General features: G+C 41.0%; 7 protein-coding genes across 29 annotated transcripts in view; 5 read left to right on the forward strand and 2 right to left on the reverse strand.

Moving 5' to 3' along the window:
• Window position 1: 1 nt before the first annotated feature.
• Window positions 2–429, reverse strand: LOC116801154 (protease inhibitor carrapatin). The gene is made up of 2 exons (XM_032719031.1): window positions 288–429; window positions 2–224 (listed from the first exon to the last, which is right to left on the reverse strand). The coding sequence occupies exons 1-2, from the start codon at window positions 379–381 to the stop codon at window positions 28–30; spliced, it is 291 nt and encodes a 96-aa protein (XP_032574922.1). The 5' UTR covers window positions 382–429; the 3' UTR covers window positions 2–27.
• Window positions 430–991: 562 nt separating this feature from the next.
• LOC116801264 (kunitz-type serine protease inhibitor LmKTT-1a) lies at window positions 992–1347 on the forward strand. Its single transcript, XM_032719630.1, has 2 exons — window positions 992–1073; window positions 1137–1347. The coding sequence occupies exons 1-2, from the start codon at window positions 992–994 to the stop codon at window positions 1322–1324; spliced, it is 270 nt and encodes an 89-aa protein (XP_032575521.1). The 3' UTR covers window positions 1325–1347.
• Window positions 1348–1643: 296 nt separating this feature from the next.
• On the forward strand, window positions 1644–2619 carry LOC6605860 (kunitz-type serine protease inhibitor). 2 transcript variants are annotated; one of them, XM_002030638.2, is made up of 2 exons: window positions 1644–1778; window positions 1838–2592. In XM_002030638.2, exons 1-2 carry the CDS (start codon window positions 1700–1702, stop codon window positions 2026–2028), a joined length of 270 nt encoding a protein of 89 aa, XP_002030674.1. In that variant the 5' UTR covers window positions 1644–1699; the 3' UTR covers window positions 2029–2592. The 2 variants fall into 2 exon arrangements, with proteins under 2 accessions (XP_002030674.1, XP_032575107.1); XM_032719216.1 differs by having other exon boundaries at window positions 1735–1778; window positions 1846–2619.
• A 42-nt stretch (window positions 2620–2661) lies between these two features.
• On the forward strand, window positions 2662–4372 carry LOC6605861. The gene is made up of 4 exons (XM_002030639.2): window positions 2662–2815; window positions 2888–3446; window positions 3513–3862; window positions 3929–4372. Exons 1-4 carry the CDS (start codon window positions 2749–2751, stop codon window positions 4312–4314), a joined length of 1362 nt encoding a protein of 453 aa, XP_002030675.1. The 5' UTR covers window positions 2662–2748; the 3' UTR covers window positions 4315–4372.
• A 1519-nt stretch (window positions 4373–5891) lies between these two features.
• LOC6605862 (death-associated inhibitor of apoptosis 1) lies at window positions 5892–17655 on the reverse strand. 2 transcript variants are annotated; one of them, XM_032717968.1, is made up of 2 exons: window positions 17440–17655; window positions 5892–7333 (listed from the first exon to the last, which is right to left on the reverse strand). In XM_032717968.1, exon 2 carries the CDS (start codon window positions 7254–7256, stop codon window positions 5949–5951), a length of 1308 nt encoding a protein of 435 aa, XP_032573859.1. In that variant the 5' UTR covers window positions 7257–7333; window positions 17440–17655; the 3' UTR covers window positions 5892–5948. The 2 variants fall into 2 exon arrangements, with proteins under 2 accessions (XP_032573859.1, XP_002030676.1); XM_002030640.2 differs by lacking the exon at window positions 17440–17655 and adding an exon at window positions 13557–13922.
• A 1081-nt stretch (window positions 17656–18736) lies between these two features.
• LOC116801277 (protein phosphatase 1 regulatory subunit 12B-like) lies at window positions 18737–24611 on the forward strand. Of its 2 annotated transcripts, none has more exons than XM_032719783.1 (3): window positions 18737–18942; window positions 19797–20348; window positions 24420–24611. In XM_032719783.1, exons 2-3 carry the CDS (start codon window positions 20094–20096, stop codon window positions 24507–24509), a joined length of 345 nt encoding a protein of 114 aa, XP_032575674.1. In that variant the 5' UTR covers window positions 18737–18942; window positions 19797–20093; the 3' UTR covers window positions 24510–24611. The 2 variants fall into 2 exon arrangements, with proteins under 2 accessions (XP_032575674.1, XP_032575673.1); XM_032719782.1 differs by lacking the exon at window positions 24420–24611 and adding an exon at window positions 22687–23459.
• The window catches only part of LOC6605863 (protein phosphatase 1 regulatory subunit 12A), a 29514-nt gene continuing 28571 nt past the window's right edge, over window positions 23677–24619 (forward strand). For 19 of the 20 annotated variants that reach the window (XR_004361908.1, XM_032719763.1, XM_032719766.1 and 16 more), the window contains exon 1: window positions 23677–23765. The gene's annotated coding sequence lies outside the window, so the exon portion shown is untranslated. The remainder of the gene's footprint in view (window positions 23766–24619) is intronic. The other variant, XM_032719761.1, reaches the window with a different exon arrangement.

The raw sequence follows: 24619 nt of genomic DNA on the forward strand, positions 1-24619 counted from the left end.
CACTATTTTTTATATATTTAAACTATTTTATCTTGGTCGTCGACAGCCTTCACATAGTGCTTTTGTGCACCAGCGATTATCATTGCCACCACATCCTAGGTAATTGAATTGTGTGCAGTTTTTTGTCAGTGCATTGTAGTGCCACATATTTTTGTTGGCCGATTTCTTGCACTTGCTTTTGCGATTGTTACCGCCATCCAGATTCCCGGCACACTTTGAATCCTCTAAAATAAAAAAAAGATTCGAAATATAATTTCTGAGTATATTTGCTGTTAAAAACTACTTACTGGGCTTCCCCTTGCATCGGGTTACTCCAGTTACATTCGCAAAAAGGCAAACCGTCATAACTACGGCGATGAGAATCAAAGTGCCATTCCGCATTTTGGCCACATTCGTGATTTACGATTTTAGAATAAGGCATTAACTTGGCTGGCGCGCCCTTTATAAAGTGCAGTGCTAAAAATATTTATTCAACTTTATTTTTAGCATGCGATTGTTTTATACAAAAGCTGTGAGGCAAAAACAATAAACCTGCACGTGTTTGTAATAATAGTCTTTTTATAATTCGAAGAACAATTATTTAATACTTTTCCTTTACGTAAGTAAAGACTTTCTGGCTTAAAAGATTTCGTTGGCTAACAAGGTGAATAAACTTAAATTACTTATATACTTTCCTTATATAAATAATCTAGCGAGATTCTAAAAAGATCTTTACATCAATAGATAAGAGTTAAAATATCGATATTATCGATCATATTTAAATTCTGCTATCAAAATAAATGTCTAATTTCATAAGATTTTAATTAGTTGTCTTGTCGACTTTTTCACTGTGATTATATTAATAAAATAATAACTAATTTTGATAATAACCAAATTTGTAAGTCACTGATCCTATAATTCATCACTGCTTTTAGGCTGAACTTTAATAATCATCTTCACTATATAAATAATGAGATTTGCACTTTTAGCCATTATTTCAAATCGCCTGACAATGAATTTCCTTTTAATTCTCGCTTTTTTCACTCTGAATGTGGCTTTTGCCAGCTCGCGATTGCGATGTCATGCTCGATTGAGTAAGTCAAATACATTTCTAGTTATTTTGAAACTTTACAAAATATATAATAAAAAATAATAGGATTCAGCGGGTCCTCCGTCATGTTCTGGATCCAGAAACATTGGAACTGCGCTTGGATTGCGATGTGCCCTGAACTTCATGGTGTGGTACTACAACGACAAATCCAGGAGATGCGAAACGATGCCGTACCTCGGATGTGGCGAAAATAGCAATAGATCCCTTTGGGACTGTCGATTCAATTGTTTATAACTTCAACGTTAAAATGAAGCTAAACAAACTTATGGATGCATCTTCGAAATATTCTACAATTCATTTGAAAAACTTTATTAAATTGAATCATTTAATATACAAACTAAGGTCAAATCTGGAATGCAGAGTTTGCTTTTATCACTCAATTGTTTTTAAAAGTAGCACACTTATGCGCTTTATAAATAGCTAACAAAGGAAGCAGCAAACTATTGAAATTGAGCACAGTTTTAAAAGTGAAAAACTAGGACAAGCTCCAATTAAGCCATTGTTTTTATAGAAATTTCAACCTTTTTGTACATTTTCCTATAAATGCCTGAGAACTCGAATGGCGGAACAGTTTTCATCGAACACCCAACCACAAGTGAGGTATTCAGAATGAAGTTCCTATTGATCATGGCCTGCCTAACTCTGTGTGTGGCCTCCATAAATGCCCAGATTTGCCCAGGTCGTCCAGGTAAGTTAGAAGATATAGGGATTTTCTAGAGATCCTTTGAAACACGGCAACGTATTAAGTCTTTCAGCTATGCACTGGCGGCAGGGATGAAGGCAATCGCAATGGCAGATTTTGCGGCTTGACTGCCCAGAGTGGCATGTGGTTCTATAATAGCCGGAGCAGAAGATGCGAAAAGATGAACTATCGCGGCTGTGGCGGCAATGGCAATCGCTACTGCAAAGTGGAAGATTGCAATCGGTGCAGGCGATAAACTCATCCATTTTGAATTTATTACACTAAATTTGAACATCAAACAATCGAATAAAAGCAGAAAATAAAAAAGTTTAAAACCAGCAATTTCAAGATTCAGTGAATACAAGACTAAATTTATGATAAAAGTAGAAGTCTTACAAGCAACTCAGGATTAAATCGATTTAAGATAAGATTTTTATCTATGGGTTAACCCATTGTTTACGATTTTATGTATTTATTAATATCGATTTATTTAATAATCTTAATTAGTGGAATCGTTTTACAGCCGCCTTTTCCTTCAAAATGCTAAAGAAAGCAAAAGGTCATCATAATAGTTTTATTTATGGAACAAATATTATTAGTCATTAGTCGTGCTAAAAGACTAAAAGTAAATAGAATTTGAAATAGTTTTAAGTGGAAGCCTTTAAATGAATCTTTGAAAGTATCTCCTAGTTTGTTTTTTCATAATAAATGTTTTGTATAATGTTGCTTGTCCCAAATATGTAATTTCCATTTGAAATACTCTCTCGGGTCAAACGATCTGAAAGCTAAGTATGCGAATAAAGGCGTTGCGGGGGCAAAAATGGTTGATTCAATTGTCGCCGGCTAACGAGATACATATGTGGAAATGCACGGATGAGAAATGTATCTCAATTCGCCTCAATTCGGCGCTGGATGCCGAGCAAACAACACGACAAATCTATTATTCGTCATTTCTAATTGAGCGTCAAATTTAGAGATGATAAAAGAGTATATATTTTTGGTGCCTTTGCTGCAGTCAATTCTTTTGATTGGCTCCCTTGAAGGTAAGTATTACTTACTAGTATCTTCGCCTTAATCTTAGTCTTAGTTTCACGTAAGCTTGCCATTGATTTCAGCGGGCTGTCCTGTTTACCTCACCATTTCGCTGAGGGGCAAAACCCTGCAGGACACCTTTCTCGAGATCAACTGGGGCCCGAACTGCTATGGACCACCCCAGTGGGTGGGTATCTACAGCCAGGATCCGGCCATCTCCAACTTTCAGCCCGATCTACGCATCAATGGAATTTTCAATACAACCGGCAAGATGCTGACGCCCATCAGGCTGGGCAAGCTTCGCTTTCCCGGTGGTTGGAATAAAAAAGATAGTAGCGATCAGCCGGCAACGGAATATCTCAAGGGCAAGTGCCTGCCACACTATGTGGCCAGCTACAATGGCACCGAGCTGCTCACGGTGGATTGCCTCAAGATACAGCCCAATTGGATGGGCCAGATCAAGGACATCAATCGAATGGCGCTGAAGGACATCTTCCTGCCCGGCACACATGCCTCGGCGGCCGTCTTGGGCAGCTCCAGTAAGTCCAATTCGATACTGGTCAGGGATTACTTGGTGGCCCAGCACCTCGATGTTTGGTCGCAGCTGGTCTTTGGCATTCGTTATCTCGATTTAAGCATAGGGTAAGCACTAACAGGAATTATTATTTCTATTATTAATTTTATTAATTATTAATTTCCATCTGCAAGATACAAGAACATGAACACCGAGAACGATGCCGATAATTTCTGGATAGCCAACGAGAACATGCTGATTACACCACTACTCGCAGTTCTGCGTGATGTTCGCCAGTTTGTTAAAAGATCTGGCGAAGTGTTAGTTCTGGATTTTAGTAGTTTTCCCATCGGCTTTTACAAACACCCAGAGATCTACAGCTCGCTATTCCGGCTGATTCGCCAGGAGCTGGGCGATGAGGCCTATCGGCGTAATGTGGGCAAGGACGAAAACTGCGCCAATCGAAATTTCAGCGAAATACTGCTGCAAAATAGGCATCTGGTGATACTATTTCCCACGCAGGAGCTGCCCTATCCGGAGAAAGGTATTAAAATGATCTTTCAATTTAGAAATGTTTTTCAAAAACCATATTCGTCAAAAACCTTTCCAGAATCGAACATGCTCTGTCCGCCGTGGCAGCGTTTTAGCACTAGCTTTATGAATATTTCTCAAACTCTGGACTATATGCGTCTGTTGTTCAGCAGGAAGCCGGATTCTCCAGTTCGGAATGTTGGCTGGATATTCACGGCGGTAAGGAGCATGGAGCAGACACTGAACGCCCACCAATTGCAGACCGCCAAGGAGCGGGCGGCTGTGCTGAATCCCAAGATAAATAAGTGGCTAAAAGGACCTTGGGGCAATAATGCCAATGTGGTTGCCATGGACTACTTTAGCAATACGAATATCGTGGATCTGGCCATTCAAGTCAATTCGCACAAGGCCTTTATCATGGCTAACCGCGATTATGTCAATTTGGAAATATTTAACTTGTTCTGAAATGTATAATACTATAGATAACTGATTCAGTAATAGATATGTTAATGAACAAAACACACAACTAGGAGTAATTTTGCTCAGTGTTAACTAAGCGTACGTTTTAAAAGGGTTGGCAGCCCTTGTAGCTTACTCATCAACCAATTTGTCAATGTGATATTAGCCAGTACATGAACCGATTGAAAAACATTTAAGACACGAACCAAACCCATACAATTGCGTAAAATTATCGATTAAGGTCGAAATTCAAATTTTAACATATTTCTTCATCTGAATTCATGTAAAGATAATTGAATTGATTAATTTCTGAACCTATTTCTCAAACATATTTTATAAAATACACATGGCAAGTAAACGCAGTTAAATGTTATACCTATTTTTGATATTTCTCTTCAGTAGACTTTTTAGTTAAGATTAAATGTTGTAGTTCGTGCTTTCCCTCATAAATTGAGGCAATTTTCGCCGGGACCTTCGTGTGTTAATTGAAAACCTCACGCAATCTAAGGTCACCGCCTGACTTTGCGATCGCCAGCAGTTGAATCTAGATCAGCAATTTGCATACTTGATCAGCAATAGTCAAATGCCATTCCAGTTATGATATCTCTCTGATATTTTAAGACTACTAGCAAAAGGTATGTTCTTAGAACTGATGACTCAGGCAAATGTTTCATTCATATGGCATTTCGTAATTAAATTTATTTGCCTGGAACGTGTGCAATACCATATACACATTCATAAGGGGGTGATGCAACCGATAAGTCGCACCTACCCGTTCGCAGGGTATGCAGCACTTCTCACCTTGGCTAATCCGAAACCGGATCTGCATATATATCTATACTAATTGAAATGCACTGCGAGCTTATCTGATGAGGTGGAAAAAGCTTCAATCCAAATCTGAGCTCCAAAAACAAATGCCGCAGTCAAAAACCTGACATTTCAGCATTCGTACGGCTTGACAAACGGAACAAAGGACGCACTGCGCTTGTAATTGCAGTGGAATACACTTTGTTTAGGCTGGGCGGTGTAGTGATAATGACAAAAGCTTATAAATCCAATGACTGATAAGAGCTTTTACTTAAGTAAAAGATCAGCACGGCGCTCTGTGGACACTACTTGTTGACGTACTTGTTTTAAAACAAAGAGTATCTACGCTTTATCTAATACATTTTTAAAGATAAAGTTGTTATCTTTGTACAACCTTTTAATCTTTTATATATGACATTGTGTCAACATCACCAATATTTCAACATCATCATCCACCAGAGGGGAATGCATGATTATTAAGACCATAAAAATATTTTCTTTGATTCATAGTTCCAACGAATTCATGTTGGCTTGCCCACTCTAACGGCCACAAACCAAAAAGACATTGAGTTTTCGATAATATATTAGTTTTATTATAAATAACGCATAGAAGTGCTGCACTAACCTAATATTACAATGTAGGCTTACGATAACTGGCAGGCTTTGTGATCTTCTAAAGTACAACGGCCAGCTGCCGGGCATCCCCACAGCTGGCCGTTGCGATCGCCTGTTGAACCAGGATTTGTTCCTACGCCTATAATTAACACATTCCGACATATTGTTTTTAGTTATGTTTATTTTGAATTTGAGGACTTGGGTGCGCATTGGGGCTATTAAGAAAAATATACGCGCATCACATCGGTGAAGGGCTTCCGGCACAGCGGGCACTTTGTCACAGAGGAGGCGCACTTGGCGCAGGCCACCACATGACCGCATGGCAGGAATGCCGTATTGTACTCGGCGCCGTAGCAGATCTTGCACAGCTTCTCCTCCGGTATGGAGGTGGAGCCGCTGCTGTTTGTCGAGGGAGAAGCCACCGCTGTCGCCTCGACGATCTTGTTGAAGATGCGTGTGGCTGCCGTGGGAGCTACGGACGGAGCAACATCCCCCGAACCGGCCTCCCCCGATGTATGCTGCTCTTCCTCTGAAGCCTGTGTGCTGGCCGCCACGCCTCCTCCAATCGAAGAGCTCTCCTCCTTCTCCTCGGCCAGCTCTGGTTTGGCGGCCACCGTATCGATATAGAGCTGACCCTTCATCAGCTTGACGAATCGGCACTGACTTAGCCAGAGGGCGTGCTGTTCCCAGGGCTCGTCGTTGTCGTTCCAATCCATGAGACCACCGCCGCAACTGAAGCAGCGGACGCGATCCCCAACGCCTGTATAGAAGAATCCCGCCTCGGCCAGCTGATGGGGCTTCTGTTTCAGATTCCTCGGCCAAGCCTCGAAGGTGCGCAGGCGCGCCGTCTCGATGGCGTATTCGGGATACTGGGGAAAATAATTGCCACTGGCGGCTGCTGGACGACACGTCTCCGGCTGGACATCGCCAGTGGCCTGCGTCGCCGTCGACGCATGGGTTGCGACCATTACCCTCGGTTGCGGGGATGCGGTTCCAGTTACACTGGTTGCCGCATTTGCTGTATTCACGCCAATCGACTGAATTAGCTGCGACATGGGTATGGCGCCTTCTGAGTAGGCATGCTCCCTCATCTCCAGCGTCGAGTCGTTGGCGCCGCAGATATCGTAGCTGATTGGCGGCAGGATGCGATCTAATGCTTCGCCATTGATCGGTACATTGTTGGTAGTGCGCCGGCGCAGCAGTGGGCAGTTGGGAGACCATCGCTGATGCTCCGGCACGGGCTGATCCTCCTGCTCCCAGCAACCGATTTCCACGCCGCAGAAATAGCATTTAACTTTGTCGCCGGTGTGTGTAAAGTACATGCCCGTTTGGGCCAATTGGCGTTTATCCAGCCAATCCAGCGGCCAGTCGGTGAAGGTCTTTAGGCGCGCCTCCTCGCTGTTTAAATCGTTCATTCTGGTTTTGTTTATATTGTTTTTGAATAGCTGCGTCGCGTTCGTGTTGTTATCCACCTGATCGAAAGCGATAGGTCCATAAGACAGAAGATCGGCTACCACAGATGCCATTTTGTGTTCTGGTTGTTAGCTCCTTTGTTGGTCTGATTCTTAATTTCTTCTCTGGCTCCTTTCCTCTGAAGTCGAAACTGAATAAAAAAGAGAGAATCCAAACGTTAATATTTTTGTATACTGCTTTATACTGCTTATAATGGCCAACTGGCACGTACTAAAAATTGCAAGCTTAATTTATAACACAGATAAGGTTCAGGTTATATTTTAGACGTCAATGGAGATAAAAATACATTCCCAAGTAACCTATACATTTGGATGTGAATAACATAATTTCCTAAAACAACCAAGCTTTTTTACGCCAATTTCCTTATTACAAAAAATCAATTAGGGCAGCCAATATCCCTATCTTTTTTTTAATTAAAATTTCTATTAAAAATAATTCAACAAGTTTTCTTTATCGTTGATTTGATATTTAAATCGATCAATCGATCATTTTGGTATTATTTTTACCTTTTTTTCTGCAAAAAGGACAAAAATGTTCACGAACAAAACTTCCAGACACTTTGTAGCACGACTTCTACGTCTTTCAGAGTGTGTATGTACAATGCAGGGAAAAACTGAAACGCAGTTCAAGAAACTGGAGATGCAGCATCAACGAACTTTAAGAGCCCTTAGATGATGGAAAACATAGCGGTTGTCCCGCTCGCTCTCGAGCCAAGGGTGGTTTTTCCTTTCGGGAAAAACTCCCGAGTTGCGACTACAAAACAAAATATTCGTAGTGCCATCGAGTACGCAATGTTACAACCGCTCGTTTTCCCAGTGCGCCGAATCGCAGTGAGTATTAGTATCCTAATCGCAAAACAGCACCACCGGTAGGCAAAGCTAAGTGGGTGGTGCTGTTTTCTTTTTTTTTCCATAGAAAAGTCGGTGGCGCCAGCCAGACGTGGCTCGATAACGATACTCGATCTGACTCACCTGGCAAATAATTTCAATAATAATAGCAAAAACTTGTCGTAGTTTGTTGCTGTGTTGGCAATTATAGTAATGACAGGAAAATCATATGCACAATATATCGATTAATTTTCATTGAAATGATAATATGTATATTGCCAATCGATATATTTTTAATTAGCCTACAATTCGAACAACAGTAATAGATAATTTTATAGGCTAATTATGAAGGTACATTTGAGTTTTGTAATTAGTATTACTTTATAAAGCACCTAAAACCCTAAGTAACATCATATCATGACTATCGACTGCTGCCTGGGAACCTAAACTGTATCCGCGGTGGTCTCCTCAAAGGAGATTGTACAGCCGTTTATCGACATTTACTCGCCTGTGCCTAAGCCAAAAAACAAAAAAAAAAAAAATTCTGCACGACCGCTGAGTTGGGCCCCGAGTGTTCAAAGTCCATTTCAACCACAAACCAGCCAAACTCGCCAAACAATTGCAACGGATCGGGCGGTGGAGGTACTGGGGGAGAGGAGGACATCGGTGGGTTGGCTGTCAGTGCCATGCACTGTGGAGCACACAGCGAGCTAGCCGACTGTGAGAAAGTTTTAATGGAATGCAGTCAAACTCTGGCGACGGCGCACTCGTCGACTTCGGCTGTAGCTCCACAGCTCCAGCTCCACCACCATGGAGAACCCGACTTGCAGCATAAAGCGCAGCATATGATGCATATTGGTAGCCAGGCGGTGCAAGCGAGACGGCCATGTGGTGCAAAGACGAAACCATCAATGGGAAAAACAACTAACCACAGGGAAAACAGAGTGCAGTGAGCGCAATTGTAATTTACAAATGCTGACTTCTGGACCTCGGTGTATACACATGCATACTTATTGAGGATGCTTCCAGATCGGGGGATGCTATATAAATGGGATCTGTTTCTCTACAGAGATTGCGCTTTGTTTTGAAGTGGAGCAGCAAAAAAAACAAAACGCACACGAAGAGCTTGTGATGCTGTCTGTCATTGTAATTCCAATTTGTTGGCATTGCAATACTGCTATACCTTGTAGCTTTAAAATCAAATATCTCGCACATTTGTACAGATAAATCCATAATACTTGAAAGATATTTTCATAATATTATAATTTATGCTCTTACAAAGTTTCATATCAAACCGAAGTGAAAATTTCTTCGAATCTTCGGTCTTTAGTGCAACTTATTATCATTATTGTTTGCTTTTTTAGCCATTACAAAGTGAAATTCCAGCTGCCTCTGCCTACGTCTGTTATTTGTTATTGTGGAATGCCAAGCCCATTAACAATTGTAATGCGAACCGACTATTGGAATTTCACCGGGGCTATCAGGAAATTCCGTAAAAAGTTCAAGTGCCAGACAATTGCATATACTCAATTATACAGGGTACTACTTCATACACTTACCAGTGTCGATCAAAATACAAAAAACTCGCTGAACTTTAAAATTGATTTATGCTACAAAATTACTGCTCGGCAGAAAAGGAACTACACTATTTATATTTATATCGAGCAATGGATAAACCGTGAGCAGCGCCTTCACCCAACACCAACCGAAGACCGACTGATGAGAAAAGGCCTCCTGGGCGGCGCATGAATGGCATGGGAGCTCGATCCCAGAGACTAGAAGAAAATACCACTCCCCAGCAAAGAAAATCATAATCAAAGGCCAAAGCAAAAGGCTAGGCCCAGGAGGCAAGGCAAGGCAACAAACAGAAAACTCAAAAAAAAAGAAGAACAAACGAACACGAAAGACAAGACCAAACCAAAACCAAACCAACGAACCTCCAATGGAATGCAGTCGGGCCACTTTTATACAAAACTGGCTTGGAGTGCCACCATTGGAGTGGTTGGAGCTGCCTTTCGAGTTTTCTGATTGGAATAAGCCCAGCCAAACCAACCCAAGCCAAGTCAGCCAAGCCAGCCAGGCCAGGCCAGTTCATACCATTCCCAGTTGGTAAGTAAAGCTGGGGCCCAAGTGATTGGAGTTCTGCTGCTGCTATCATTGTAGTAAGTGAAGGTAACCGCAGAGGTCCAAAGCCGTGGAGAAGGTCTGCGTTCTGTAGCTACAGACGAGGGCAAATAAATGGGGTTGCACGTAGTGCAATCTTCTTAACATTTTAGGCTTAGAAATAAAGATTGCGGAACATTCAGAAAGAATTATTTATAAATAATTTTTGTAGTACATATATTTCGTTATAATTTCTAATTAAACTACTTATCATCAGAGTGAGCGAAGTAAAGATTTGTTTGCTGCATAATTGAATAATACCTTTCCAACTGAAAATTGATTGGTTCTAAAGTTTTTACCCCTGCTGTTTGAGCTCGACTGTGGGAAACTATTATAAACACTTTACCATTCTTTTAGTTCTTGCTGTTGTTGTTGTTTTCCACAAAAAAAAAACGAGATTGGAATGCGGTGATACCAGATACTGCAGGGGCAACAACAACATCAGCAAGCTAGGGTTAAAAGGGGAGAAGCGGAGGGCATCGTGCTCACAACTGAAGAAGAGGAAGATGATGATGCTAAAGAATCCGAAGTGGAAGAATCTGACGATGAAGAGGAAAGAGGGGAGCACACAGAAGGAGGATGCAGAAAAATAAATAAATGCAGCACAGACAAGGAACATTCTTGCATGATCTCCAGCAAACTGTGTGTGTATGTCTGTGTGTGCGTGCGTGTGTGCGTGAGTGCTGTGGCCTTCCAAGAAATGCAGCACCAACAAAGCGACCACGACCGCCGACGTCGATAATACGAGAAGAAAACAGAGATGGGATGCTGGCCAACAAAGGGCAATATTGTAATCATAATAAATGCGCCCCGATCCGAGCTGCTAAAGAATGCATTAAGATCGTCTCGTAGCCATGTAGCCCTCTCTCTCGCTCTCATTCCCATTGAACATTGATCGATTGTCGAAATAACTAACGGCGGCTTGGTTCAAAGTACCAGAACCGCCGACGCCGCCAGCGTTTTTCCTCGGAAAACCAAGGGAAAATTGTTCTCAAACCCAAAGAGTCAAGTCGTGTGCGAATGAGATGGCGAAGCATTTATTATCACAGCAGCATCTCCATGGGACTTGGAATGTGGGTACGATCTCATGGAAAAGAAGTGAGATGAAGATCAGGCGTGGTGCGGGGAGTGTGGAGGGAGGGGTGGGGGTTGTCCCCTCGTTAGTGGAAATAATGGTTGAAAGGTCGTTTTTCACGCGGTCCACGCTCAAAAGGTCGTGGAGGCGACGCGATGATTCAGCTGGGCGAGCATCGAGAATTCCGGGAATTCCGAATTGTAATTATCCTCATCTTATGCCTGGTCTTTTCCGGGATTCTCTTTCAAGGACCGCTGTGGCCTGGTCCATTTCCATTCATGTGCTGATTGCCGTCGCGTCTGCTGGCGATAACAAATGGAACCCAGACGAACAAACAATAGATCCTATTTTGCTTTTCGGAAAAAATACTACTCCCAGCATTTGTGTACGTGAGAACTGTTTGTTGTGTCTTAAGCTCCTTATCTATCGTTTTATTAACGAATGGTCTCGACTCCTCTCGAAATCCGATTCGTCGGAGTGGGAAAAGGTGGGCGCAGGGACCACCATCGATGCAGTGTGGGTGCGGCGATAATGGAAGTGGAAGGAGTCGCTATCGAAAAAACAGACCAAAACTTGAAATCCCTACAAGGAAACAACGGCGTGTTTGGGCGTTTTTTAAAGTTTATTCTTTCGGTTAAAATAACTTTATGCCTTAAAGTATTAATAAATTTTCTTAACATCAAAATGGAATAATAATAATATTCAGCAGTATAATAATAATAATCAGCAGTATTAAGAACTAAGAGCATATAACACCACTTTAGTACTGATACAACGGTTTCCATAACATGATAACTGTATTGAGCTGTAAGCCGTAGCCCAGACTCAGATCGAGAGAGAGAGAGCAACTGGCGAGACTTTCTCTTTGTTCGGCGAAACGAACGAATAAAAAGCAGCGCAAGTGCGCAAAAAATAAAAAATTGTATATTATAGTTGCTCAAAACGCATTTCAGAGTCCCTTTCTGCATTGCCGCAAAACACGCTTGAGTGCGCCACTTCCGTTGGCAGCGGATGTGCCACAAAGAAGCTAATGCTCCATAGTCCGGAATTGGTGGTGCTGACGATGACGATGGTGGTGGGTTGGGCCGGATTATGCCACTGAGTGTGTGCGTAAAAGAGGAAATGCCTTACACACATTGTAATCGTATATAGCGTATGGAGTACTGTATATGTATGTATGTACATATATACCCAGAAAACTGACGCGTCATATGTTTATGCGGATGCACGGTAAAAAATACTATTAAGAAAGTATATTTTACTTGTTACTGTTACTGTTACTGTTGTTTACTTGTTTTACTTGATTAAGCAAAACTACTCGTTCATAGGTTTTACAATAATATAATAGCCTTTTTTCGTGCCGAAAACAATTTAATTTATTTAGAATATTATGAAGTTCTCTACTGATGGAAAGATGACACATAAAATGACCTTCGAATCTGTTGAACTGGTATATTTTGGATGCTGTATGCAGTCATCGCTTAATTTAAGCGTAGACGAATACTGTGTATTGCGTATTCCCAACTTTGGGTTAATATATAATATGAATGGCATTTCATGGTACAATAACCGCCCCTTATTCTTCTCCAGCCAATCATTTCCAATTGAGAATGTTGTTTTTAAAACAGCATTGTTGATCAAGGGACAAGTGCGGGGTGTGGAATTTTGGATGAAATCACTCGATGTGAAAACAGGGTTACCATATGGCCAGAAAAGCCGTGCAAACAAACGTGTGTCATTTTGAATTGTTGTTTACCATTAACGAAAAATTCGCCGAATTCACTTGGTAAACAAAAGTTGGTAATTTTTTTAATAATTTAAAATGAAATAAGAGAGCGAGTATTCAGCAACTCTACGGTCGCCATCTTTCATGCAAGCGAATACATGTGAACACAACAAACGACGCACACCCGACCAAAAATAATAAAACGTTTTCGATTTAAAAGGAATTTAAATTTAAAACCTTTACAGGTAATTTACATTTATGTACTGCTGCAACTGTGTGTTTATTCGTTTTATATATATATATTATAACAAATGGAAACTTAACTTATACAGTTAAACCGCATGTGACAACTTTGTCTTGTGGGCACTCGTATTCTCGTTTGCGCCTGTGTGGTTTTTTTACTGATATAGTGTGTGTGTGTGCGCGAGTGAAGATACAGGCAAAGCAAACAAAATATATTTCAGCTTTTGCCTCTGCCTTCTGACGACACGTTTTCGTTAATTTGGGGTTATTTTTCGGTTGGGGTACACAAAATACTATACACTATGAAACTGGGGCTCACCTTGACGGCTTTTCTCTTTTTCTTGAAAAACTCAAGTTTGCACTGGAAAATTCCCTTTGCGTTGAGATTCGACGATATGTTAATCGTGTAAATAATGCGCTTTCACAATCACTATTGATTTTCCGTGAACACGAACGGAAAAACACAATAATGTTACACTTAGACAAGCACACGTTTTCTGTTATCTTCTACGCTCTGTATTTGCTTTTGTTGTTGCTGCTGCTATATCGCCAACAATTACAAAGCCAACTATCACATTCAGTCCCGTGGAATACTTTTTTTTTTGTACTAAATTTAAATCGAGACAGCGCTCAAAGCGAGTGGGCCATTGTGTCTATACGAACTGAGTTTCGATTTCCAACTGAAACGAACCAACGAGACGAGCGCTGCCGAAGTCGATTTCGGAATCGGTTCCACGCTGTACACACACACTTAATGTTATTTTTGTCAGAAAGAGAGCGGGAGACACCCAACGTTGCAGCTGCCTAGCTTTGGAGAGTAAGCGAAAGGTACTATATTGAATGCAGTTGTTCATTCGGCCTTCCGCACCTTCAATATTCTTGCTATTACTGAAACTTTATTTAGCCACTTTTAGTGAAGGCCCATAAACGCTGTTTAAAATCAAACAGTTTGGCTTTTATTGTGGGCAAGTTGAACAATTAATTAAAATTGACAAATGCAAGTGCATGATGTTGTTGTACTACGACTAGTATTAATACGTAAATCGTAATAGACGTACTACTGTTGCCTGTATGGCTATCCCTTTCGCACTCGCGGACGCCGCAGCCAGGATCATTGATTTTTATGCTCCTGCAAGAGAGCGAAGAGCATGCGCCGCGCGCGTGTCAATGCACCGCATTTCCACCTCTCTCTCTCCCTCTCTGTCTGTCTGTCTCTCCTTCGTCGTCGCCAGAATTTTCGCTGCAAGCAAAGGAGGAGGGAGGAGCAGCTTGAACTTTTCTGACCGTGCCGAAACCGAAGGCAGTAATGCAGAAATTTTTGCCAAAAAAGACCAAACTGCAGATTTAACATTGAAAACAAAATGTTTCCACCACCTTAACTGTAATTTTTAGATGGTAGTATAGTATAGTAGTATTTATAGTATTATTTTATATATAGTAGTATATATAGTATTTTTAAGTGCTCGCGGTGTCTCTTTCATTTACTTATAAAAATTGTTCATATAGACTAATAAAAGCGAAGAAACCACTGATTGTTTAAATATTTCTTGAATATATTTATATTATGAAATTAACAAATATATGTCTGAATTGACGTTATAGTCTAAAAATTGATTTCGCTCCATTCGAGACAGCCTCGGTCAAAGTATTTGCAATAAACTGTCGATAAGTAAAATATTTTTAAACAAACACAAGCTTTTCTGATTAAGCCCCTTTCAGTTATATATAATTGCTTTATAGTGGCAAGGGAAATGCCAACACGTTCTGGTACTGTAGAAACAAAGATTGCGCCAAGTTTGAATCATTTATGGAAAGCAGCCCGGCTACAGTGCGCGACATGTGCATATGACGTCCGCCAGCTAACGGGTTGAACTTTTCAAATTTTATAAATACACGCTGCTAAATTTATACGAAAATGTCGCGACACATTTGAGAAATTTGCCTATAAATGCGAAGTCTAGACGACTTTGACATGTTGCAAGGCGACACTGTTTGCAGGCGGTCTTCTGCTGTAAATTAAGCGAAAATGTGGCGGCTATACAAGCATTCTATTTGCGGATGCTGCCGGAGGCACTTCGCTTTTATTTCATATTCAGCTTGAAAAGATCACTCCGCTGACCACACAGAGTTTGGGTCTCGAGCCGTCGGACAAGTTTCAGTTGAAAAATACGCGGGCTCAGAGCTAAACGGCCTTGCAAGGCCTTTTAAAGTTGTTGCAATCGCCCTGTTCTTGTTGGTGCTGCCGATAATTGCGATTTCACCCATACACTTTATTTGATGCACAGTTAAAATAGGCTACAGCGACTTAACTTAATGTGTTGACAGCTGTTTAAGCTAGTTCAAACAACTTGAGTCACTTTGTTGCTTTAATAATGAAACCATTGCACTAACAAGTATGACTCAATAGGAATATGCCTTAATTTTTATCTATATATGCATGTATAATATTCATTTAAGATAAATATTAAGGTGCTGTCCAAAAGATTGCTGCAGCTTTGTAATTCCTAGGTTCCTCATATTACATTTCAAAAGCTATACTCTACAGTTGATTTTGTGTATGTTACATTTTATTGCTTTTATCGAAACCCAGTTGTTGTTACTGACGTTCCACTGTAATGTGGCTTTTGCTAGCTATGCAACTGCATCGGGGCTGAAAACCTGTTTGCCATTTTTGCATTCTCTTCATTAATTTGTGCAAAAGGTGGCATAACAACGCGTTGTGCACGATTCGATTAGATTGCCCCCTACCCATTGTTTATAACATGTGCTGCCTGTCGGTCCCTTTTCTAGCCACCATGTATGTATTTACCTGCTCCAATCAGGTCCAAAAAAAAGGAAAAGAAAGCACCTGGATCGACAATTGTGGACGTGTGCCGGCAGCTGCAGCAACTAGGTATTAAACAGAGGATCAGAGGATCGCCGAATGCGGAGCCAGCAACATCTGCTCCTGGGGCAAGGGTCCTCATTCTTATTGTGCCCGCTTCCAGTGAAAGGATCGCGCGGCACATGACGTCGCCAGCTGCCGTCGATCCTTTGTCAGGATCTTTTCGATGTGTGGATGTGGAACAATCCAATAATGAGCCTACCGAACTAAGGTGTCCTGCGGATCTTTTGCTGTCAAATGATGGAGCCTCAAAGCAAATATGTTATACTATATCGTATCCATGTATATTGTATATTTAAGTTTATGGTTAGTGTATAACGACCTTAAAATAATTTTATATATTATTCCTTGGGGAATGCCAAGTGAACTTATCAGTAAATACCATATGTACATATGTTTATAGATAAAATTTGAAATAAGAAGTGACTTAATTTCCTGTGAACCCATCTAGTCAACGTTACTAGGTATAGATTAGACTTATGACAGTTGTTTTAAACAAAAATCTGACAAAACAAAAAATGACGCAAAGCAGAATGCAACGAGGATAGAGGCATTTCGTTCTAGTAAAATAAGTGAGGTAAGCAGCTGATGCTATAGGCGAAACCCCATCAATCATAAGAACCTACGCAGCGCTGTAAATGGAAATGACATTGAGCGGTAATTAGAAATTGGAAAATTCTAGCTAGTAGTCGCGTTCCACGAGTGGGTGGGTTTTGCACCATGGGGGTGGGGTTGATTTCATCATGAATGAAATGCGATGCGAATGAGCTCAGCATCGGCGGAGATAAAAGGTACAATCTTAGTTAATATCCAGGCACAAACATGTGCGACTGACAGATTTCAGGTTGGGTGTGCAACCACCCCATCCAGATTGCACACAATTTGGAAAATGACTAGAAAATGCGATGAAAATCTCCCTCAAAGAGCGAATAAGATAAGACGGGATCCTGACATATGTATCTCGGCCTCCTCGAAATCACTAGAAAATGCCACAGAGCAGAGAGCGACAGATGGAGAAAGAGAGAGAGAGAGAGAGAGAGAGAGAGAGAGGGGGAGGGATAATGGTGGTGTCCGTGTTTCTGTGGGTAAGGACATGAATGAAAAAAGGCGTGTTGGAAAGAGATAGGTAGTCAGGCGGCGCCTATTTGTATGCAGCATAATTGAAGAATAGTAAAGTAAATCCATTCTGTTTTTATGTTTCTGTTTTTGAACAAAGTAACTGAAACGAATGAAATAATGACTACCTACTTTATCTAATCTATAAAAAAAGTAAATCTTTACAAGCCTTGCAAGCAAAAAAAAATAAATATTTACTTACCATAGACATATTAAGCAGTGATAACGTTCCAGTTTATCATTGGTTGTTTTATTTTTTCCTTTTCTTCGGGCACCAAAACGTTAATTGCTTTCGTTCACTTATAGCACATCGATAAGATTATAAAATCACTTTGAAGTTAATTAACTTTTCTATACAAAATGTTTATAGAACTGTGCTCACGTCGACTGGTGAGTTTGAATGCCGTGCAGCGACTACGCCAAAGCTATGCGCCTATATAGCCCACTTTCCTATAGGTATTTGTTTTGTCGGTTCTGCGTTCTCGTTTAGTTTTGTTTTGCTTGGTTTTCTATAGAGCGAGAGGGTGCAGGCGGGGGGAAAGAGAGAGAACTAGCGGGGCGGAACGGTCGAAATAGTTTTTTGCCGCCCAAGCGATGCGCAATTATTTTGGGGGTGGGATGTCCGCTCTCTCGTTTGCTATTTCCAGCTGTCCGTCACTAAAGCTAGAATGTTTTCTTTTAACTTTCTTAAGTTTAATAAAGAACTGTTTTGCGAGCTATTTATATTTCTAAATATAATAAAATTTCAAAAAAACAACCGTAAGCACACGAAGTCGTGGTTTAAAATAAATGCTAAATGGGGTCACACTGTTTAAGGTGCTTGGCTCGCTGGTGCCAAAGAGATATCAATAAGATGTCCCAGTTGGATGAAGTCTTCGCTAGGCCGTCAGCAGCGTTTTCAACCAACACTTATCGAATAAAACGGTTTGGAAATCGAAACGGTAGTTCAGGTATAACACATGTATAAAATTAAGCTACTTATAGAACAGAGGTCTGTTACCCGGTCCAGTAACATCGCGAAAACAGAGTTCATTTCGATTCATCAGAATTAGAGTTAGCGGCCAACTAACACTTTGTCTTTATTTGACTAGAAAATTAAGGGCACAAACAGAAGAAGCACAACCCACGGCATTCCGATAACTCTCAGTAAAAACAAAATACTTGGCTCAGTTTGGAAATTTTTTTTATCATCAATTGTTTCGGTTATCGGCTTTAAAATATCATTTTTATGAACAACAGGCTTAAGCGATTTTTTAGTTCTATTCAGTGAATAAAGAGATATTGTAATTTTCTTTATTAAACGATCCGCTTTCGGAATTCTTAGTATCAAACCAGGAATAAATCCAAACAAAATAACAAACAAAAATAATGATGATAGTTGAATTAACATCGTTAAATAAATCGGTCCATAACAGCACTGCTAAGTGTTAACATAACAAAAACGCCATCTACAATTTTGTGAGCGGCGTTAGTGTGACCAGGCGAGAAAATGGCTAAATATACCGCGCATTGCCCTCCGATTCACATCGTCAAAAAATTTTGGTCTGTGAACTTCGTGCGGATGAAATTCGATTTGAACGCCAGCGAAAATATGCAAAATAAAGTGAAATACCAGTGCCTCGCGGACGAGGAGCGCTTCAGCGGAGAGTCCTGCAGCTATTAAAGCCCAGAGAGCACTGAAAGTTCTGGGAATTTCGCGGGAAAGGTGCGTTTTTCGCTTGGCCTTTCGGTGTGTGTGAAAAGTTTCTACTGCAATCCATTTTTCTCTACGTGCGTGTGCGGCATACGTGTGTATGTGTTGCGTCTGTGTGCGAGGCGAGTGAATGTGTGTGTGAGTGTGGAGTGGAATGTAAAATGTGGGGCGATGTAAAAATGCCTTTACATAATTGCACTCGCATTTGCAAGGACTTTTGTGCAATACCGCCAGCCTGCCCAATTACATAAAATCATCGCATTTTTGTGCGTGAAAAAATACGCGGCTTCCATTTTCGTTCTATTTACTCGCGACGTCAGCGTCGCGGCTGTTGAATTTATGTCAAATTGGTAACACACACACATGCAGGCTCAGCCATTCGCGCTCTCCGTATGCAAGCCCTAACTGCATGGGTGTGTGTGAGAGGCAGAGAGAGAGAGAGAGCGCGAAAGGGAGAATGATAAACAAAGTGTAAAAAAAACAAGCGGCTGCTAAAATGCCCGCAAGTGTTTTTAATTGATATGAAAATGTGTTTGCTTAACACTATGTAGCCCAGCAGCTCGAAGCTCTAAATAAAGCAGTTGCAAAATATTAATTTCCCCTATCGTATTTCGAATTTTCTTGCCCTATCCTCTTGTGTAATTTCCATTGAATGCAACAACAAAGGTGCGCGTTAAACAACAACAAATAGCATTGTTTTGCGAGAGAGCGAGTGAGAGAGAGGAAGCGTTCCCGATTGCGACATTGTGTGAGTGAGCGGAGAAGAAAACGCCAAGAAGTTGGCTGATAAAGCAAACGCACACGCACGCACGCACGCGCACACACACGCAAAGAAAATAGAAAAATAGTAAAATAATAATAATCAGCAAGCAGGAGAAGAAGAAGCAGGAGCAGCAGAAGCAGCAGTACAAACAGCAAAAGTGTAGTTGTGATCGAAAATCGAAAGTGTGAAGCATTTTCTATAAATAGTGCAAAATCAAAACCCAATTCCCATTGCAAACAACAGAGCAATAAAGCAATAACGATAGAGCAATTGCTACATACAAAGGCTACTACACACATCTGGAGCAGTCGAGCGATCTCACAGAGCGCGTGCTCTGCAGCAAGTAGCAGGATTATCTGAAGGAGCAGATCGTTCGTCTGGCCAAGAAGGATCTGCCAAGATGTCCTCGCTGGACGCGCGCAACAACTCGGCGATGATGAAGCGCGCCGAGCAGCTGAAGCGCTGGGAGGAGTCGGACACCAACCGCGCCGCCCCCACCCCCCGGCACGAGCACGGGCGCAGGATTAAGTTCAGCTCCGGCTGTGTCTTCCTCGCCGCCTGCCTCTCCGGCGACAAGGACGAGGTCGTCCAGCTGCTCGACCAGGGCGCCGACATCAACACCGCCAACGTCGATGGACTCACCGCCCTGCACCAGGTGAGTCGTGCCAGTATTCTTCATTCTCTCACATTTTGGAATAGTCCTTATAGGGTTGTATCTTAACTATTGTATATTTATAACTAAAATAAAGGAAAATGTAACGTTTCAATGGTTCTACTTTGAGGAAATACTACTTATTATCCAACAATGTTCTTATTTTTGCTCAATTTGTAAATAAATAAAACATAAAGACATAAGCAATTACATTTTAAATAATATTTTATCATTCATAAGCTACAAACAAATGAATGCCTTAACTTTTTAAAGGATATACAATAATATAAACAGTCGCTAGAAAAAAGAAAAAGACAATAGTCATAGGATTATTGATAATACTCGCTTAAGTAATCGTTTGCAAACATACAAATTACAAAATGAAATAGAAACTTTGCTATGTAATCAAAATATTTCCTTGTTGTTTGGTTGGAAGTGGCGAATATTGAAAATTCTATTAAGGGTTGCATTTGCAGCAGGTGCAATATTCAGTTAATTAAATGTGAATATTCACACTGCATCCCCTGGCACCAGGGATTGATTTCCCCACTTTAGAAGGCGGCTAGGCGTTGCGTCAGTCTGCTGCAACTGCGATCACGCGACTGGGCGAGGGGGTGGTGGGTGGATTGGGGGCGGGGATGGGGTGGAACGGGCGCAGGGAGCTGCAGTTTCGACACTGTTGCGTTGCGTCCAACTGTGGTGCTGACGTGGGTCGCACTGTGGGTCAAATATACAAATATTAGAAAAAAATACTACAAGAATATCTAGCAGCAAACGAAAAGAATTACCAAATGGTTTCGTAAGGATTAAGAATTTAATTAGACCAGATTTAATATTTTATATGCATATCTCATTTATTTCATTTTTCAAGCGAAGAAGATAAATAAGACAGCAATATGACATATTTACGCTATTAGTTTGGAGTTTTTATAGGATATCCAATCAAGGTCAAGAATGATCCATTCCGTTTAGGCCCACTGTGCAGGGGCCGTTCGCTAGACGCTCGACCATTATTGTTGTTGGGTATTTCGTGCTCTTTCTGCGGTTTCAACACCGCCGCCGCAACAACAATTCGAATTTCGAATATTAACAAATACAGCAAATACATGGCTAATGCAAGCCGACGATTTACAAGTCGAATGGCCAGAACGGCATGGCCAACAACAACAGCCACAAGCAAAAGGCAAACGGCCAAAAGCATTAAATAAGAAAAATACAAAATGTTCTATTTTTAACAACCAAGAAAAACATACAAAACCCATACACACGAAAGCGCGTTTACATATTGAAAGCCCAAAGATTTTCGCAAAATCATTTTCAGTTTTCCTCCCATTTGTTTGACTCGATTTTGTGGCATGTCGAAGAATAGGAATTTAATGATGCTTTGCTGGCACGGAAATGAAATAAAAAGCATAAATTTTCCGTACTTATCATGGAAATTCGTTCTATTGTTCTAGATCAAGAAAAAGTTTTACTTAATTAATACAAAATAATAGCAAGAACAAATAAAGATTTGTGATTTATATCATATCATTTAATAACTATTTAATGGAGAGTTTATTTAACGTTTAAAAATAGTTATAAAATAGTATTAAGATATGCTGTAAAAATATTTTGGGGTTCAATTCAATTAAATACGGTTTTTTAAAATGAATTTCCCTTTTAAGATTCCCCTGGAATTCCTATACAAATTTCCTAGTCGATTTTCTGTCCACTCCCTTCTTGCGCTCACTGTTCTCTCAAATTTAGTTTGGTATTAGCTATAACAGAACAACAAATTAAATTTGTTTCATCAACAAATCGCATTGTAATTTTGAAAATCAAATATAGAAAAGGCCGAAATGGTTTCCCTAAACAAATTCCCGAGTCAATTTGCAAGAGTGCCGCCTGTCCACACCCATTTTGCACTCACTGTGTGCGCTCTGCTCCCATTCGATATAATTGATTCTAATTATGCTGCGCCAGCGAAGAGTCGTAGATTTTCACCGTTTAACCGCGGTGGCGCACTTGTTAACCAGATGCTAATTTGTTGAGTGCGGGATGGCGGGCATTGCGGGGAGGCTTCACTGTCTGCGAGTGCACTGTAATTACAGAAACAGCAACAATAATAAATAATAATAACAATGGGAACACAGTGCAAACGTTTTGAATTACCTGCCACATTGTTTGCGGTGCAAGTGCGGCCGCAACCTGCGGCTATTTGCTTCACTTGCCGCTGTCGTTTTTTTGCTCGACCGCAAAGCGGAATTTCGATTGCATTTATTAAAATAATTATCTTATCGCCTGCACTTACAAGTCCTCTAATGATTGCAAAAGTCCGCCCCCGCCCTTTTCTTCGTAGACGCCTTCCTTTGCCCCATGCCGCATCAACTTCACATTCACATATGTACGTATGTGCTTGCAACGTTTTGGGCCTTCCATTCATGAGCATTGACAACGACAGCACCACACCTGCACCTGCAACACATTTTCAATGGCATGCGACACGATGGCTGCGAACAGGATGGGCCACAGTGGTTTAAAGTCTAATAAAAATGGTTACGAAATGTAATCTCCTGCAGCAGGTTACTTTTTAGGCGGCCTCAACTGCGCAGTTCTTAAATATTAAATATTTATTACAAAACAGTAATGAAACACACAAAAAATGTTTTTAAAAATGCTATTGTTACATTACAATGTAATGCAGGATAACGTTTTTTTTTTTTCATATTTATTAAATATTACTAATCATTTGATGAAGCATTCATAAGCATAGCTCATGCCTAAACAGCAAGAAATATTAAAAAATAAAATACAGAAAATTCATAACCTTTGAACTTGGTGATAAATACTTGTTATGCACGCGAATGAGATTGAATTGTGTATTGCGTCAACATCAATGTTTGCTTGATAAATAAGTGGAGGGAATGAACTGCTGGTCATGATGGAGCATAATCAGAAGTGAGAAACCTAATTCTAAAATATATTAAATATTTAAAGAATCACCAGTTCCACTGTTTACCGCCGCTACCTTGGTCTTCATATGAATGATGTTGACTGATGGAGCGGCAGATAGGAAAGCGCGAATGGGGAGGATGGGAGCAGGAGGAGGCTGTTGCAAGTGACCGTGTATATCCATGCCGCTGGCTGACTTTGATTTTTCATGTGGCCTACAAGCGGTCGTTGCGTGCATTGACGTTCAAACTCGCTCGACCAGGCGAGAAAATGGCTAAATATACCGCGCATTGCCCTCCGATTCACATCGTCAAAAAATTTTGGTCTGTGAACTTCGTGCGGATGAAATTCGATTTGAACGCCAGCGAAAATATGCAAAATAAAGTGAAATACCAGTGCCTCGCGGACGAGGAGCGCTTCAGCGGAGAGTCCTGCAGCTATTAAAGCCCAGAGAGCACTGAAAGTTCTGGGAATTTCGCGGGAAAGGTGCGTTTTTCGCTTGGCCTTTCGGTGTGTGTGAAAAGTTTCTACTGCAATCCATTTTTCTCTACGTGCGTGTGCGGCATACGTGTGTATGTGTTGCGTCTGTGTGCGAGGCGAGTGAATGTGTGTGTGAGTGTGGAGTGGAATGTAAAATGTGGGGCGATGTAAAAATGCCTTTACATAATTGCACTCGCATTTGCAAGGACTTTTGTGCAATACCGCCAGCCTGCCCAATTACATAAAATCATCGCATTTTTGTGCGTGAAAAAATACGCGGCTTCCATTTTCGTTCTATTTACTCGCGACGTCAGCGTCGCGGCTGTTGAATTTATGTCAAATTGGTAACACACACACATGCAGGCTCAGCCATTCGCGCTCTCCGTATGCAAGCCCTAACTGCATGGGTGTGTGTGAGAGGCAGAGAGAGAGAGAGAGCGCGAAAGGGAGAATGATAAACAAAGTGTAAAAAAAACAAGCGGCTGCTAAAATGCCCGCAAGTGTTTTTAATTGATATGAAAATGTGTTTGCTTAACACTATGTAGCCCAGCAGCTCGAAGCTCTAAATAAAGCAGTTGCAAAATATTAATTTCCCCTATCGTATTTCGAATTTTCTTGCCCTATCCTCTTGTGTAATTTCCATTGAATGCAACAACAAAGGTGCGCGTTAAACAACAACAAATAGCATTGTTTTGCGAGAGAGCGAGTGAGAGAGAGGAAGCGTTCCCGATTGCGACATTGTGTGAGTGAGCGGAGAAGAAAACGCCAAGAAGTTGGCTGATAAAGCAAACGCACACGCACGCACGCACGCGCACACACACGCAAAGAAAATAGAAAAATAGTAAAATAATAATAATCAG

The sequence above is a fragment of the Drosophila sechellia genome, chromosome 3L (genome assembly GCF_004382195.2).
Source record: "Drosophila sechellia strain sech25 chromosome 3L, ASM438219v1, whole genome shotgun sequence".
NCBI classification, from domain to species: Eukaryota; Metazoa; Arthropoda; class Insecta; order Diptera; family Drosophilidae; genus Drosophila; species Drosophila sechellia.